The sequence below is a fragment of the Thalassophryne amazonica genome, chromosome 7 (assembly GCF_902500255.1).
Source record: "Thalassophryne amazonica chromosome 7, fThaAma1.1, whole genome shotgun sequence".
NCBI lineage: Eukaryota > Metazoa > Chordata > Actinopteri > Batrachoidiformes > Batrachoididae > Thalassophryne > Thalassophryne amazonica.
This window is the reverse complement of record NC_047109.1, coordinates 100,033,431-100,048,678: the sequence shown is the minus strand read 5'-3', so window position 1 is coordinate 100,048,678 and position 15,248 is coordinate 100,033,431. Positions and strand designations below refer to the sequence as shown.

Below are 15,248 nucleotides of genomic sequence, written 5' to 3'. Positions count from 1 at the left end.
TCAGATCACTTAAATGAAAGTAAAAACATAAAAAAAGGGTATAAAATGCAAATGTTAAATGAATATAAGCTTAATGAACAACAGGTTAATCCAGGGCGGTAATGAAGATGTGATGGAGTGTAAAAGCCAGAAATATTGTGGTGTTATTTTCAACTTTTGTGATTTTCTTTTTTATATATTTGTGTTTTGTATGTGTGTGCGCGCGTGCAGTGTGTATAAATCTTCTCTTGTGAAGAAAATAGAATTGTGTTGTAGAAAAATGTGAAGATGTGGCTATTATGAATGTGGTCAACTTTGCTGATGACGGAACAACCTAGTAGACACGTTTGTTTGCGGCTTTTGGTTTAATGTGTATATTTCATTCTTGTCCTGACAGTCTGGTTAGTTTCACCGCTTTTATTTTGAAAATCACGACCAGAAACGTTTGTTTGTGTTACCGCGACGTCGTCAGACTTGACAGGTGGCTCGGCAGTGGAGGGGAGGTGGGTCGCCGTCGTCTCAGTTCGTGACAGTGACACGGTGTCTCAGACGGACTGGTTTGACCTGTCACGGAGACTGTGGGGAATAACCATGTCTTTCACTCACACAAATTAGCAGCGAGTTGTCTTAAAAGGAGGAGAAACGTCTGAGAAGTTCTTCACCAAGTCCGCAGGATGGTCGAGCGCCCGTTTAAAACCACCGGGTCCGTGTGGCTGCAGCCCGTCAGCGCGTCGGTCGGACTTCCTCTCGACCAGGTAGGACTCTGAGCATCTGCTCTGGAATGTCAACTCACTCACAGGACGTATTTGTCAGCTGAAGCAGCAGCACCTCTCAACTCCACACCGGTTTGTAATCATCAGAGGTTCTTGCTGGTGGGAACCATTAGTCCCTGAGAGGTTCCTCAGGTAAACCAGGTGTGTTGGTCCAATCAAGAGTTGGGAGATCCAAAGTCTGGACTGCGGTTCAGTCTGGGAACATTAGGTACTCCCAAAGTTTGGACCTATTTAACCAGCTGTTTGCTGTTACATCACTTTTTCTGTCAAAAAGCTCCAATAATAAGTTGAAAACCAACAGAATTCTACATTAAAGGGGTGATAGTTTCTATTCAGAATCACCCAATACAAACTGAGCTGATGCATCCTTAAAAATGATCATTTTCAGGTGTCGGGCTGTTTCTGTGCCTGTCGCTTTAAATGGGAACAACCTATTTCATTTCACGAAGTGGCTAAGGATACATACATCCGTATCTTCTGTGGGACTGCTTAAGGTACGGACCGAGGTTCACTGAAGATACGGACAATGTACGGATGAGTTTTGAAGCCTTGCCGGACCTTTAGCCGCATATGGTATGGGTACGGACATATTTGCGCATTCTGATTGGTCGGCAATACACAGTCTCTGTAGATACGGTCCGTACTCGTAGCCACGGCCTTCAATTCGGGCTGCACACATTGAAGGATGCGTTTTACGAAGATCTGGCCTTCCGAGACCGCGTGAGGCCGAACCAACCGTTCTGAAATTAGATTCTATCTCAAGGAGCATTTTGCAGTTGCATTATTAGTTTATACCACTACTATCCCCCATCCCTTGGCAAGCTGGGCAGCTGCACGTAACAAGCTAGTGTAGTGGGTGTAACCTGTAGTTTAGTAATAATTTTTAGATATTTATACGGAATAACATTATTTATTTCAAATGAACCTGAAATTCATTTGTTTTCTATTGTAGAAATAATGAAAGTTTATGAGTTCAGTGGTACAAATATTTCGCCTCCTTGAATGGTACGTTCCAGCTTTCACCATGAAATATTCGTTCCGCTGAAACAATTTAAAAACATTCATTATTTGTTTTATATAACAGCTAAAATAGATCCTTGTCATTTGATATTTTATTCATTTATAAACAACAGAAAAGGGACTAACGTTTTGGTGTTTCACTACTGCTAAAGTCCAAATTGTGACGTGTAGTCCAGTGATGCTGTGCACTGACTTCGGACTTCCATTAAAAAAAAAAAAACTTTGTGTAGTTCCTCAGTCCAGCCAAAAATCACATCAGCTTTTTATCTGAACAGCTCTTCATGCATCCAGATGACTTACAGCGGAGTGGATTTTGTGTGTGTGTATATATGTGTTACAAGAATTAGCACCGTCAGTTAGCGCAATCAAATTGTCGTTTCGCTTGTGTCGGTGCTTGCACAACCGAGTTGGTGCTTGTGCGTGAGTGTACTACAAAAAAAAAGACTGTGTACATCCTCAGTGCAGCGAAAAAAAATCACGTCAGAAATGAGTCCAGCTTTTCATTCTAACTTCCTGCTAACAGCCTCCAGACAGCGCAGTGGACTTGTTTTGTGTGTGTGTACATGTGTGTGTATGCATAGTGCAATGGTACCAAATGTATGGAACCAAATTTGCACTCTAAATGTAATGCAACACAAATGGGATGAATAATCCATGTCATGTGACATACAAAGCACCAATCAAATGACAAGGATCCACTCAGCCGTTATATAAAACTGCTTACTCCAATCAAGGGTGACACGGGGGCTGGAGCTCATCCCAGCAGTCATTGGGTGTGAGGTAGAGTACACCCCGGACAGGGCTCAGGCACACAAACACACACACGCACACCTACGTTCAATTTAGAGTCACCAATTCACCTAATCTCCATGTCTTTGGAAGTGGGAGGAAGCTAGAGCACCTGGAGGGAACCAATGCAAACACTGGGAGAACATGAAAATTCCACATAGGAAGGACGAGGCTGTGAGGCAACAGTACAAACACTAAGCCACTGTGCTGCAGAGCCTGAAGTTCTCCTGTTATTGTTTTTTTATTTTAAAATTTATTAAACCATTTTGTATTTGAAAAAACAAAACAAAACAGTTGTGCAATGCCTCAAAGAATACGCCCGTTGCAGCATTCCAAGGAACCTTTTACATGAGGAAGTCTGGTCGTGCTGCTGTGATGCACGCAGTCAGCGAACACGGCCTTTCAAGCATGTGGCCTTTGACTTGAGACACAGCCTGTGTGTTTCACAAACCTTCACACAGAGTGTAGACCGAGACAGTGGGCATGTCTCACACAGCCAGCAGGAGTCCAGATCTGGACTTCTGTGACATTCAGTGTATTCACAGTGTTTCACTTTTTCCACATTTTTTTTATGTTTCAGCCTTATTCCACAATGGATAAAATTAATAATAATAATTTATTTTTTTTCCTCAAAATTCTACTCACAACACCCTATAATGACAACATGAATAAAGCCTTTTTAAAATTTTTTTGCAAATTTATTAAAAATAAAAAACTAAGAAATCATGCGTACATAAGTATTCACACCCTTTGCTCGATACTTTGTTGATGCACCTTTGGCAGCAATTACAACCTCAAGTCTTCTTGAATATGATGCCACAAGCTTGGTGCACTTATCTTTGGGCAGTTTTGTCCATTCCTCATTGCAGGGCCCCTCAGGCTCCATCAGGTTGGATGGGGAGCGTCGGTGCACAGCCATTTTCAGATCTCTCCAGAGATGTTCAATCAGATTCAGGTCTTGGATCTAGCTGGGCCACTCAAGGACATTCACAGAGTTGTGAACCATCACCCCAGTCTGAGGTCAAGAGCGCTCTGGAGCAGGTTTTCATCCAGGATGCCTCTGTACATTGCTGCATTCATCTTTCCCTCAATCCTGACTAGTCTCCCAGTTCCTGCTGCTGAAAAACATCCCCACAGCATGATGCTGCCACCACCATGCTTCACTGTAGGGATGGTGCCTGGTTTCCTCATAACATGAGGCCTCGCATTCACACCAAAGAGTTCAATCTTTGTCTCATCAGCCCAGAGAATTTTGTTTCTCATGGCCTGAGAGGCCTTTTAGCAAATTCCAGGTGGGCTGTCATGTGCCTTTCCAAACCCCAGGTGGACTCCAGTTAAGCTGTAGAAACATTTCAAGGATGATCAGTGGAAACAGGATGCACCTGAGCGCAATTGTGAGCTTCATGACAAAGGCTGTGAATACTTGTATACATGTGATTTCTTTTTCTTTTTTTTAAATAAATTTGCAAAAATCTTAAAAAAAAAACTTTTTTCACATTGTCATTATGGGGTATTGTGTGTAGAATTTTGAGGAAAAAAAATTGCATCCAATTTGGAATAATGCTGTAACATAAAGTGTAAAAAGTGGTGCTGTCCAGATGCACTGTAAACCACAGCAGTCTCTAATGAGCTGTTTGAGGTGTAAATTTTGCATACGGTCGGGTGGATTAAGTTTTGTCACTGATGACATCAGCTGTTGTGTATTGTTGAGGAGTTTTGCCTTCAACACATAAAATGTTCTGTTGGACTCCACTGAATTGATTGACCTCACCGTTGAAGAATAGTTCCTTTATTTGCTTTAAAAAGTGTTGGTTTGCTTAGAGGTTGCGTCAAGTCTTTGTCCGTCCACACCTTGAAGGAGTTCTGAAGGATTTGGATGAATGTCAAAAGATAAACCATACATACCCAAGAAATAAAATCCATCATGCATCTCAGATTGGGTAAAACTGGTGTTTGCCTCATCTGTCTCTATGTTGTTTTTGAAGACATTTCAGGTTTGTGTTCAAATTTAAAGAAAAAAGTACATATATATATATATATATATAAATTTGACAGGCTCTCATGTGGCTTCTGGTTTTGTCGGTTTACCAGTAGTTTACATGTTGTGACAAACCACACACGGGCGCACTCACTTCCTGCAGGGTGTTCTTGATCTGGTCAGCAGTTTTATGTTTTTTTTTTTGTTTTTTTTTAAACCAGGGATTAGGGAAGGAATTCTGTTACTCGCTACACTAGTTATATGTGGCCTGTTGATGTTCCTGAGTTCCCATTGTTTATAAGAATGTTTAAAATGATGGGTTTTTTAATATTAGAATGAGTTACTGCGATGGCAGCTCTTCAGACTGGTCACTTCACTGCAATCGATTCAAAAGCAGCACTTAAAGTGAACTTTTATGTTCTTCCAATAATTGTGAATTACTCGGTTTGCAACGAAACAGCTGAGCAGCCGAGCGTCACAGGACTTTGTGTCTTAGAAATGTTGAAACTTATAGAAAAAAAAAAGATTTTTACAACATCAACCCAGTTTTGGCGTGTTTTTGGAATCCATCGACCGCAGTGAGCCAAGTAGTGATAAACTGACTGCATCATGTAACGGTGGCAGTAATTTGTAATTTAATCTCCATATACCATCCCTATTCTCAGTGAGTCTCAAAAATGGACTTTCTTTTCTCTTACAGTAGCTGGTGAACTGGTCTGGAGTGTTTGGGTGACAATTGCAATGATTAAAAATGAAATTGGGCAATGTATCTGTGAGCTCAACCACACGGGCTGATCGAATACCGCCTTCAACTTCCTGTTTTTCTGCACATGTGCACATGGTGACTTGCTGAATTTGGCTCAGTGCAGTCGACGGCTCCTATCAGTCCATACTCTTAAAGTGATTAATCATCATGTAATTTTAACTGTAGCTACTGATTGAAATCCTTTATCCTTTCTTTCCTTTCTTTTTTTGGGGGGTGGGGTCACCCCTTGGTTTGGAAAATTTTCATCAGTCCAGCGTTCTTTAGAAACAATGACTTTATGTTAGGAGATATGGCCATAGGTCCAATTAAGCTCAAAATTTCATCTCATTAATAACTTCAATCTGGTTTCCACAACCTTTATCCATCAGTCCCACAATAGTCCAGAACTGCAACCTACCTTGAGTGTTCAGAACTACAAGGTGTTCAGTGCTCAGAGACATCGCCGTTGTAAGAAAGGCTGAAACACGATCACCACTGAACAAGACTCGCAAGTTAAAGCAAGATTGGGCCAAGACATACCCAAAGACAGAATTTTCAACATTTTTATGGACAGATGAAATGAGAGTGATGCTTGATGGGCCACCAGATGGATGGGGTCATAGCTGGATCACTAATGGGTACACAGCACCACTTAGAGTCAGGTGCCATCAAGGTGGAGAAGGCATACAGGTATGAGCTGCTATTATTAAGGAGGAGCTAGTTGGACCTTATTAGGATGACGACAGAATTAAAATCAACTCTCAAAGCTACTGCCAGACCATGATTTTTATGTAGGACAATGCTCCATCACAAGTATCCAAGTGCTCTGCTTGACTAACCAGCAAAGGCCTCAGACATGACAGATTAATGATAACCCCCACCCCCCACATACCACGTCTTAAATCCTATTGAGAACTTGTGGGCCCTTCTTCCATGAAGACGACACTTACTAAGATGGTAAATGATTTGTTGATGACTATGGATGTGTACTCCACGTATGTGTTGCTGTTGCTAGATTTGAGTGCAGCTTTTGATCATTGTATTTTGATGGAGAGAACTCAGTTATTTTGGTATTTCTGGATGGGTGCTTTCATGGCTGAGAACATACTTGTTGGGCCGACTGCCTTCTTTTTATTATAACACATCTGAATTCTCAACTATGAAATATTGGGTACCTCAGGGTTCCATTCTGGGTCCACTATTATTCATTCTTTATGTTGCATTTCTTCATCAGATGATACAACCCCAATCCCAATGAAGTTGGGACGTTGTGTAAAATGTAAATAGTAAGTCCCTTTGGCTGCTCCCTTGTTTGCATTCGGGGTTGCCACAGCAAATCCAGGGTGGATCTGCATGTTGAATTGGCACAGGTTTTATGCCGGATGCCCTTCCTGACGCAACTCCACATTACATGGAGAAATGTGGCAGGGGTGGGATTTGAAGCCGGAGACTTCTGAACTGAAATCAAGTGCATTAATCACTTGGCCACCACCCCTGCAGTTGGTTAAAATGTAAATAAAAACAGAATACAATGATTTGCAAATCCTCTTCAACCTATATTCAATTGAATACACCACAAAGACAAGATATTTAATGTTCAAACTGATAAACTTTATTGTTTATGTGCAAGTATTTGCTAATTTTGAAATGGATGCCTGCAACATGTTTCAAAAAAGCTGGGACAGTGGCATATTTACCACTGTGTTCCATCACCTTTCCTTCTAACAACACTCGGTAAGCATTTGGGAACTGAGACACTAATTGTTGAAGCTTTTTAGAATTCATCAAATCAATTTTATTTATATAGCGCCAAATCACAACAAACAGTTTCTCCAAGGCGCTTTATATTGTAAGGCAAAGCCATACAGTAATTACAGAAAAACCCCAACGGTCAAAACGACCCCCTGTGAGCAAGCACTTGGCGACAGTGGGAAGGAAAATCTCCCTTTTAACAAGAAGAAACCTCCAGCAGAACCAGGCTCAGGGAGGGGCAGTCTTCTGCTGGGACTGGTTGGGGCTGAGGGAGAGAACCAGGAAAAAGACATGCTGTGGAGGGGAGCAGAGATCAATCACTAATGATTAAATGCAGAGTGGTGCATTTAATTTGCCATTTTATTGTATGGCCTTGCCTTACAATATAAAGCGCCTTGGGGCAACTGTTTGTTGTGATTTGGTGCTATATAAAAAAAATTGATTGATTGATTGATGCATACAGAGCAAAAAGAGAAAGAAACACTCAGTGCATCATGGGAACCCCCCAGCAGTCTACGTCTACGGCAGCATAACTAAGGGATGGTTCAGGGTCACCTGATCCAGCCCTAACTATAAGCTTTAGCAAAAAGGAAAGTTTTAAGCCTAATCTTAAAAGTAGAGAGGGTGTCTCCCTGATCCGAATTGGGAGCTGGTTCAAGAGGAGAGGAGCCTGAAAGCTGAAGGCTCTGCCTCCCATTCTACTCTTACAAACCCTAGGAACTACAAGTAAGCCTACAGTCTGAGAGCCAAGCGCTTTATTGGTGTGCTATGGTACTATGAGGTCCCTAAGATAAGATGGGACCTGATTATTCAAAACCTTATAAGTAAGAAGAAGAATTTTAAATTCTGTTCTAGAATTAACAGGAAGCCAATGAAGAGAGGCCAATATGGGTGAGATATGCTCTCTCCTTCTAGTCTCTGTCAGTACTCTAGCTGCAGCATTTTGAATTAACTGAAGGCTTTTCAGGGAACTTTTAGGACAACCTGATAATAATGAATTAATTATTAATTACTAATTTTAGAGATATTGCGCAAATGCAAAAAAGCAGTCCTGCATATTTGTTTAATATGCGCATTGAATGATCTGGTTAGACAGCATGTTCCTAAGATTTGTGGGGCCAAGTACAATAACTTCAGTTTTATCTGAGTTTAAAAGCAGGAAATAGAGGTCATCCATGTCTTATGTCTGTAAGACAATCCTGCAGTTTAGCTAATTGGTGTGTGTTCCTCTGGCTTCATGGATAGATAAAGCTGGGTATCATCTGCGTAACAATGAAATTTAAGCAATGCTGTCTAATAATACTGCCTAAGGGAAGCATGTATAAAATGAATAAAATTGGTCCTAGCACAGAACCTTGTGGAACTCCATAATTAACCTTAGTCTGTGACATGAACAAATTGTAATCTATTAGATAAATACGATTCAAACCACCACAGCGCAGTGCCTTTAATACCTATGGCATGCTCTAATCTCTGTAATAAAATGTTATGGTCAACATTATCAAAGCAGCACTGAGGTCTAACAGAACAAGCACAGAGATGAGTCCACTGTCTGAGGCCATAAGAAGATCATTTGTAACCTTCACTAATGCTGTTTCTGTACTATGATGAATTCTAAAACCTGACTGAAACTCTTCAATAGACCATTCCTCTGCAGATGATCAGTTAGCTGTTTTACAACTACCCTTTCAAGAATTTTTGAGAGAAAAGGAAGGTTGGAGATTGGCCTATAATTAGCTAAGATAGCTGGGTCAGGTGATGGCTTTTTAAGTAATGGTTTAATTACTGCCACCTTAAAACACTGTGGTACATAGTAATTCTTTCCCATTCTTGCTTGATGTACGACTTCAGTTGTTTCAACAGTCCGGGGTCCTCCATTGTCATATTTTGCGCTTCACATTTCGATGGGTGACAGGTCTGGACTGCAGACAGGCCAGTCTAGTACCGCACTCATTTATTATGAAGCCACGCTGTTGTAACACGTGCACAATGTGGCTTGGCATTGTCTTGCTGAAATAAGCAGCGATGTCCCTGAAAAAGACGTTGCTTGGATGGCAGCATGTGTTGCTCTAAAACCTGGATGTACCTTTCAGCATTGATGGTGCCATCACAGATGTGTAAGTTGGCCATGCATGGGCACTAACACACCCCATACCATCACAGATGCTGGCTTTTGAACTTTGCACTGGTAACAATCTTTTTCCTCTTTTGTCCGGAGGACACAAAATCCATGATTTCCAAAAACAATATGAAACGTGGACTCATCAGACCACAGCACACTTTTCCACTTTGCGTCTGTCCATTTCAAATGAGCTTGGGCCCAGAGAATGTGGCGCCATTTCTGGATGTTGTTGATGTATGGCTTTTGCTTTGCATGGTAGAGTTTTAACTTGCACTTGTAGATGTAGCGATGAACTGTGTTAACTGACAATGGTTTTCTGAAGTGTTCCTGAGCCCACGCGGTAAGATCCTTTACACAATGTCGGTTTTTAATGCAGTGCTGCCTGAGGGATCGAAGGTCACCGGCATTCAGTGTTGGTCTTTGGCCTTGCTGCTTACGTGTAGAAAGTTCTCCAGATTCTCTGAATCTTCTGATCATATTATGGACTGTAGATGATGGAATCCCTAAATTCCTTGCAATTGAACGCTGAGAAACATTGTTCTTAAACTGTTTTGACTATTTTTTTTACACAGTTGTTCACAAAAGTGGTGAACCTCGCCCCATCTTTGCTAGTGAACGGCTGAGGCTCTTAGGGATGTTCCTTTATACCCAATCATGACACTCCCTGTTTCCAATTAGGTGTTCTTTGAGCATTCATCAACTTTCCCAGTCTTTTGTTGCCCCATCCCAAGTTTTTTGAAACGTGTTGCAGGCATCCATTTCAAATGAGAAAATATTTGCACAAAAACAACAAAGTCTATCAGTTTGAACATTAAATGTCTTGTCTTTGTGGTTGTATTCAATTGAATATAGTTGAAGAGGATTTTTAATAATTGTATTCTGTTTTTATTTACATTTTACACAATGTCCCAACTTCATTAGAATTGGGGTTGTACAAAGTCATGGAATTGAATTTACTGCCATGCTGGAGATCTGCGGATAATTTGCAAAGCTGGTAGCTTGCTTGGTTGCAGTAAAGAAAAATGTATGTTTTCTAACTTCCTGCTTTTGAAGACTGAGATTGTCATTGGCCCTGCCAGACTGCACCATTTTGTGATTGGTCGGCATGCCTTTGGGTGTCTGTGATTCATCATGATGAAAAAGTTATCTTGGTGTGACCTTTTAATCCAACATCACTTTTGATTTACACATTAAGCAGGTTGTTGGGATGTGCCATTTTGTTTGCAAATATCACTCTGATTGCACCAATCTGAGATGGTGGGTGCAGAATCTTTGATTCTGCCTTTATGTCTTGTGGAATAGATTATTGTTATGTATTTTCTAAATTGCCACTTAAGAGCAGGAGATTTGATCACATTACTCCTGTTCTGGCTTCCTGTTACTGTAAGAGCTGATTTTAAGGTTTTTATGCTGATATAAGGCTGTAAATGGTCTTGCGCATACCCATCTCTCTCCTCGCTGCACCATTGTTTCACCCTATGTCACTCTGTAATAAAAATTATAGTTTAACCATACCTTGGTAGTCACGTTTGTCGAGCTGGGCAGTACTTGCCGTAGATGTGTGCAGCCTCTTCATTGCTATCTTTTTGTACCTCCCGCACAGGTAAATTTTTTGGCGTGCCAGCTGTTTTCCCTGATTGCCGCCTTCTGGTTTCGTCTCTACCTCAGTCCTAAACATGCCAGTCCCCTGGTCAGGCACACGGTGGTGACTCTGCTCGGCATCGCCTTCCTCATCTTCTGCTTTGGCTGGTACTGTATATTCTTTTGTCATTATGTTAATGGAGACACCCTCGCACCTGGATGGCTGATTGAAATATGACACGGAGATGTAGTTCAACCAGGATCCACCAAGGGATTTCATTGCCTAGTGCCTCTTTGAGTAAGGGGCAGGATGACCTACTCATCACTGAAATTGTCTGATGTGGGCATTGGAAACTACGGTCTGGGGGTTTGATTGTAGTTCATCAGTTGGGGTGTAATGGTTCATCTTCCTTTCATTTTGAGACAAATCACAGACTACGTTACATGCCGTTAATATTCGGGTTAAGGTCAATATAACTGGTTTCTGAATCATTAGGAATAACCCGTTTACATGCTTAAGCAGACAGAGGTTACTCCTGTATACATGGTCACTGGTATCATTTGGAATATCCCCATCTAAACAGTGACGCATGGGCAACGTCCAGACACACTGAGAACATCATGACGCAAATATGCGTCCTTTCCGTTTCGTCTTCACGCTTTCTACCACCAATAAAAGACATTATATTCATGTCTTTCACGATACTAATGAAGTACTCGGTTTCCTCCTCGCTCCAAAAGCGTGGTGCTGTGCTGCCGCATCTGGATTTCCCCATGCTTGTTTATCTCTGCTTCTGTGGTGTCCGCTGGGTTGCGCGCGCCGCATACAAGTAGTTGCCATACTCAAAAGACGAAGATTCCTTGTGGATAGGACATGCGCAGAACACAAAATACGAGGTCTATTAGAAAACTATCCGACCTTATTATTTTTTTCAAAGACCATATGGATTTGAATCACGTGTGATTGCGTCAGCTAAGCTTGAACCTTCGTGCGCATGCGTGAGTTTTTTCACGCCTGTCGGTTGCGTCATTCGCCTGTGAGCAGGCTTTGAGTGAGGAGTGGTCCACCCCTCTCGTCGTTTTTTTCATTGTTTAGGAATGGCTCAGAGACTGCTGCTTGCTTGATCAAAATTTATTCAGAAACTGTGAGGGACATCAAAGTGGACACCATTCGAGAAATTCAGATGGTTTTTGGTGAAAATGTTATGGGCTTCAAAGAGATTACAGAGTGTTACTGTCGCTTTAAGGACAGCCCAGAGCGACTGGTGGTGCGCCGCGCTCCGAAGCCGCATTTCATTTCTAAACGGATGGCTGTATGGATCGTGCCATCGTGTGCAATTTCTCTGGTTATCACAAGAGCTGGACATCAACCATTTTCCGGCAGATTTCACTTTTAACAAGAGATTTTGTCATGGAAAGCCGAGCGGAGGCTTCGCACATCACGATGGATTCGCTACTGGAGCGAGACAAAGCCACCTCCGTTTTGGTCTCACAGGACGGCTTTGAGATGGCGTTCAGACAGCTGTCGGTGGTTTTTCCATCGAGTGATTATCCAAGAAATTGTGGATGTGCCTGGACATGCCAGAACATGTCCGTGAGGCTTCATCACGGCGTTGCTTGCTCAATGCGGCACTGGCGCGACGCGCGGGAATTCCTACGCACGTCTGTCTCAATGTGCCGAAAAAGTGCTGATGTCCACGTCTTTTCACAATTCCTGTGCTAGCCAGATGACATCCCGGATAAAACACAGCGTCCAGTTTGGAAATGAACGGCACATTCTACTGTACAGGAGTTTTTGTCATGGAAAGAGGAGCGGAGGCTTCGTGCGTTGCGGCGGTGCCGCATGGCGCACAGCAACACCATGATGAAGCCTCACGGGACATGTTCTGGCATGTCCAGGCACATCCACAATTTCTCGGATAAGCACTCGATGGAAAAACCACCGACAGCTGTCTGAACACCATCTCAAAGCCGTCCTGTGAGACCAAAACAGAGGTGGTTTTGTCTCGCTCCAGTAGCGAATCCATCGTGACGCGCAAAGCCTCCGCTCGGCTTTCCATGACTAAATCTCTTGTTAAAAGTGAAATCTGCCGGAAAATGGTTGATGTCCAGCTCTTGTGATAACCAGAGAAATTGCACACGATGGTCACGGATCCATACAGCCATCCGTTTAGAAATGAAATGGTCGCTGAGAAACCAGCGTTTCTTGAGAATGTGTGACGGTTTGATTTCACTGGGTGGTTAGTTGGGCTTATTTACGCACTCTGTCCAATTTGCCTAAAATCAGGCCATATATTAACGTATAGACCTCCAACAGAAACATTAAAATCTGTCAAAACGCCTGCATCATAATTCATATTTGATTTGTCCACATCAGAAATGTTCCAAAAGCCTTATGCCATCAAAATATGCATAAATTGGTCAACTTTCTCATTAGCTAGCTATGCTAACAGATACTGTTAGCACTACCAGTTACAGAGGTTGAGTAGAGTAATCATTTGATGAAAATATGATTTTTATTTTTATTAAAAAAACATTAAGAATTCAAATGCACAACAGAATTATTTCCATCTTTTTGTTTTAAATGCATTCCATGGATGCACTGAACCCTTTTTTTCCTTTCCCCAGTTGAAAACAGCCATCGTGTCTCTGGTTGTGTCAGTGAATAAGAGTTTCATAAAATAAAGAAATCATTGAGGCAAAAATAAAGCCTTTTTTGTGTGTGTGAATAAAGCCAGTAGAATACTCTTATTCATAAAGTAGTTCCCATGATTTTAGACTTTAGACAAAATATTGCAATGATAATGCAAGAGTAATCCCCCCCCCCCTTTTTTTTTAAAGAAAATGTTAGATGAGAGTTATAATTGTTTTTCATTTTGTGTGTACAGGTACTCTGTTCACGTCCTTATTACGGTTTTTATAAACTACATCATCACCCTCAAGGCTGACATCAGCAATGTGCACAAGTAAGTGTTGATATTCATACTGTACCTCAAAGGGAACTTTCACATTTAGCAGAGGAGTTTTTGTCCACAAATCTTAAAAGGGCAACTTCTCAGAAAACCGGTTTGTGGATTTCTCTGAAGCTTCACTTGTACCAGTAGCACATCATAAGAAGAATTGCACGAAGGAAAATTCTTCAAGGAAAGACACTTCAGTTCATTTTATTTATACAGCTCCAAATCACAACTTGAGTCGGCATAATTGCTACACAAACAAGATTTAAAACCTTACATGCATCATGAATAATCACATTGGTGACAGCGGTAATGGCCCCTTCACACACAGTGCGAAGTTTGGACAGCGTCTGGACGAAAATGGTGAAACGGTTCAAAATTAGCGCGTGGAACATCGTGCATGAACATCGTGCCGACGCGCCGATGTCTTTCGAGCAGGAACAGTGCCAGGTGCAGCACATGGCGCCACTTTTGTGGTACAATAAAAACCAGCCAGTACCTGTGGAACCACATCGCGCTGCTTATGTGGAATAATTTTTTTTAAAAAAAGAGAAAAACACACCACCCACTGGATGCGAACTCACGGCTTTCAAAACCTCTGATTGCCAGTCAGTGACTTTACCACTGAGCTACGGAGCTGTTCTTTGAAAGCTGCGGGAATCTGCTTCATATCAGGAAGGACATAGAAGTATTACAAAAAAAAATTTTAAAATCACACACCATATTAAAAACACTGCATTTAGCAAGCGAGCAATACAAATATGATCCTTTCTATTCCTCTGTAAATGACCCATGGTCACAGATGTACAGTCATGAAATGACATGAATGAGAAGCAGTTCGCTCGTCTCATTCATGTCCACATCTGCTGGTGTGTCTCCAACTGGCAGCGCATGCATGTCCTGTGGAGCTATTGGTGAAAAAGTGATGTAACTTTTCTCTCAAAACGGATTGGCTGTTTTCTGCCGGCAATTCAAAAAAGGAGAAATCTTGAAATAGAAGTTCTGAAAACTTGCTGGCACTTCGTGTTTTTCCCCACAGCGGGGAGACTCTGAACTAACACCAAAAACATGAAAAAGATGATTTTGATTCTCTATCCCTTTAAAATTTTCACATATTTCAAGATTTCATGTTTATTTATTTGTCATGTTGAATTCGGTATTTTCATCTTTGGTTTATTCACCAGACAATATTTTGAGGATGTTATCTTTGACTTTGGGGAAATTGACATTTCATAAACTAAACATTTATTTATTTATTTAAACAATGAACAGATAAATCAATAGTGGAAATGAATTATAGAAGTGATCATATCAAAAACATATTCATGAACATTATGGTGAAGTATAAATGTTATTTTTGCTTTTGAATGCATTTTTTCCTCCTTTGAATTTCAGTAATTTGCTCCTAGGCCTGATCTGTGACTAGAGCAACCTGTCAGGCAACAGAAGGCCGGTGCGTCATTTTCTTGATTGTGGTGCAATACAAGTAACTGGTTCATTCAGGTAAAACCCGCCAAACAAGACTTTGTCCCAGCTCAGTGTTTGGTAGGTT

The 15,248-nt window shown here is 41.5% G+C and overlaps 1 protein-coding gene across 1 annotated transcript in view; it reads left to right on the top strand.

Moving 5' to 3' along the window:
• Positions 1-474: 474 nt before the first annotated feature.
• Positions 475-15,248, top strand: part of mboat1 (membrane bound O-acyltransferase domain containing 1) — a 31,529-nt gene continuing 16,755 nt past the window's right edge. The window contains exons 1-3 of the mRNA XM_034175241.1: positions 475-734; positions 10,762-10,907; positions 13,628-13,705. Coding sequence (XP_034031132.1) covers positions 654-734; positions 10,762-10,907; positions 13,628-13,705 — 305 coding nt within the window. The 5' untranslated portion in view covers positions 475-653. The remainder of the gene's footprint in view (positions 735-10,761; positions 10,908-13,627; positions 13,706-15,248) is intronic.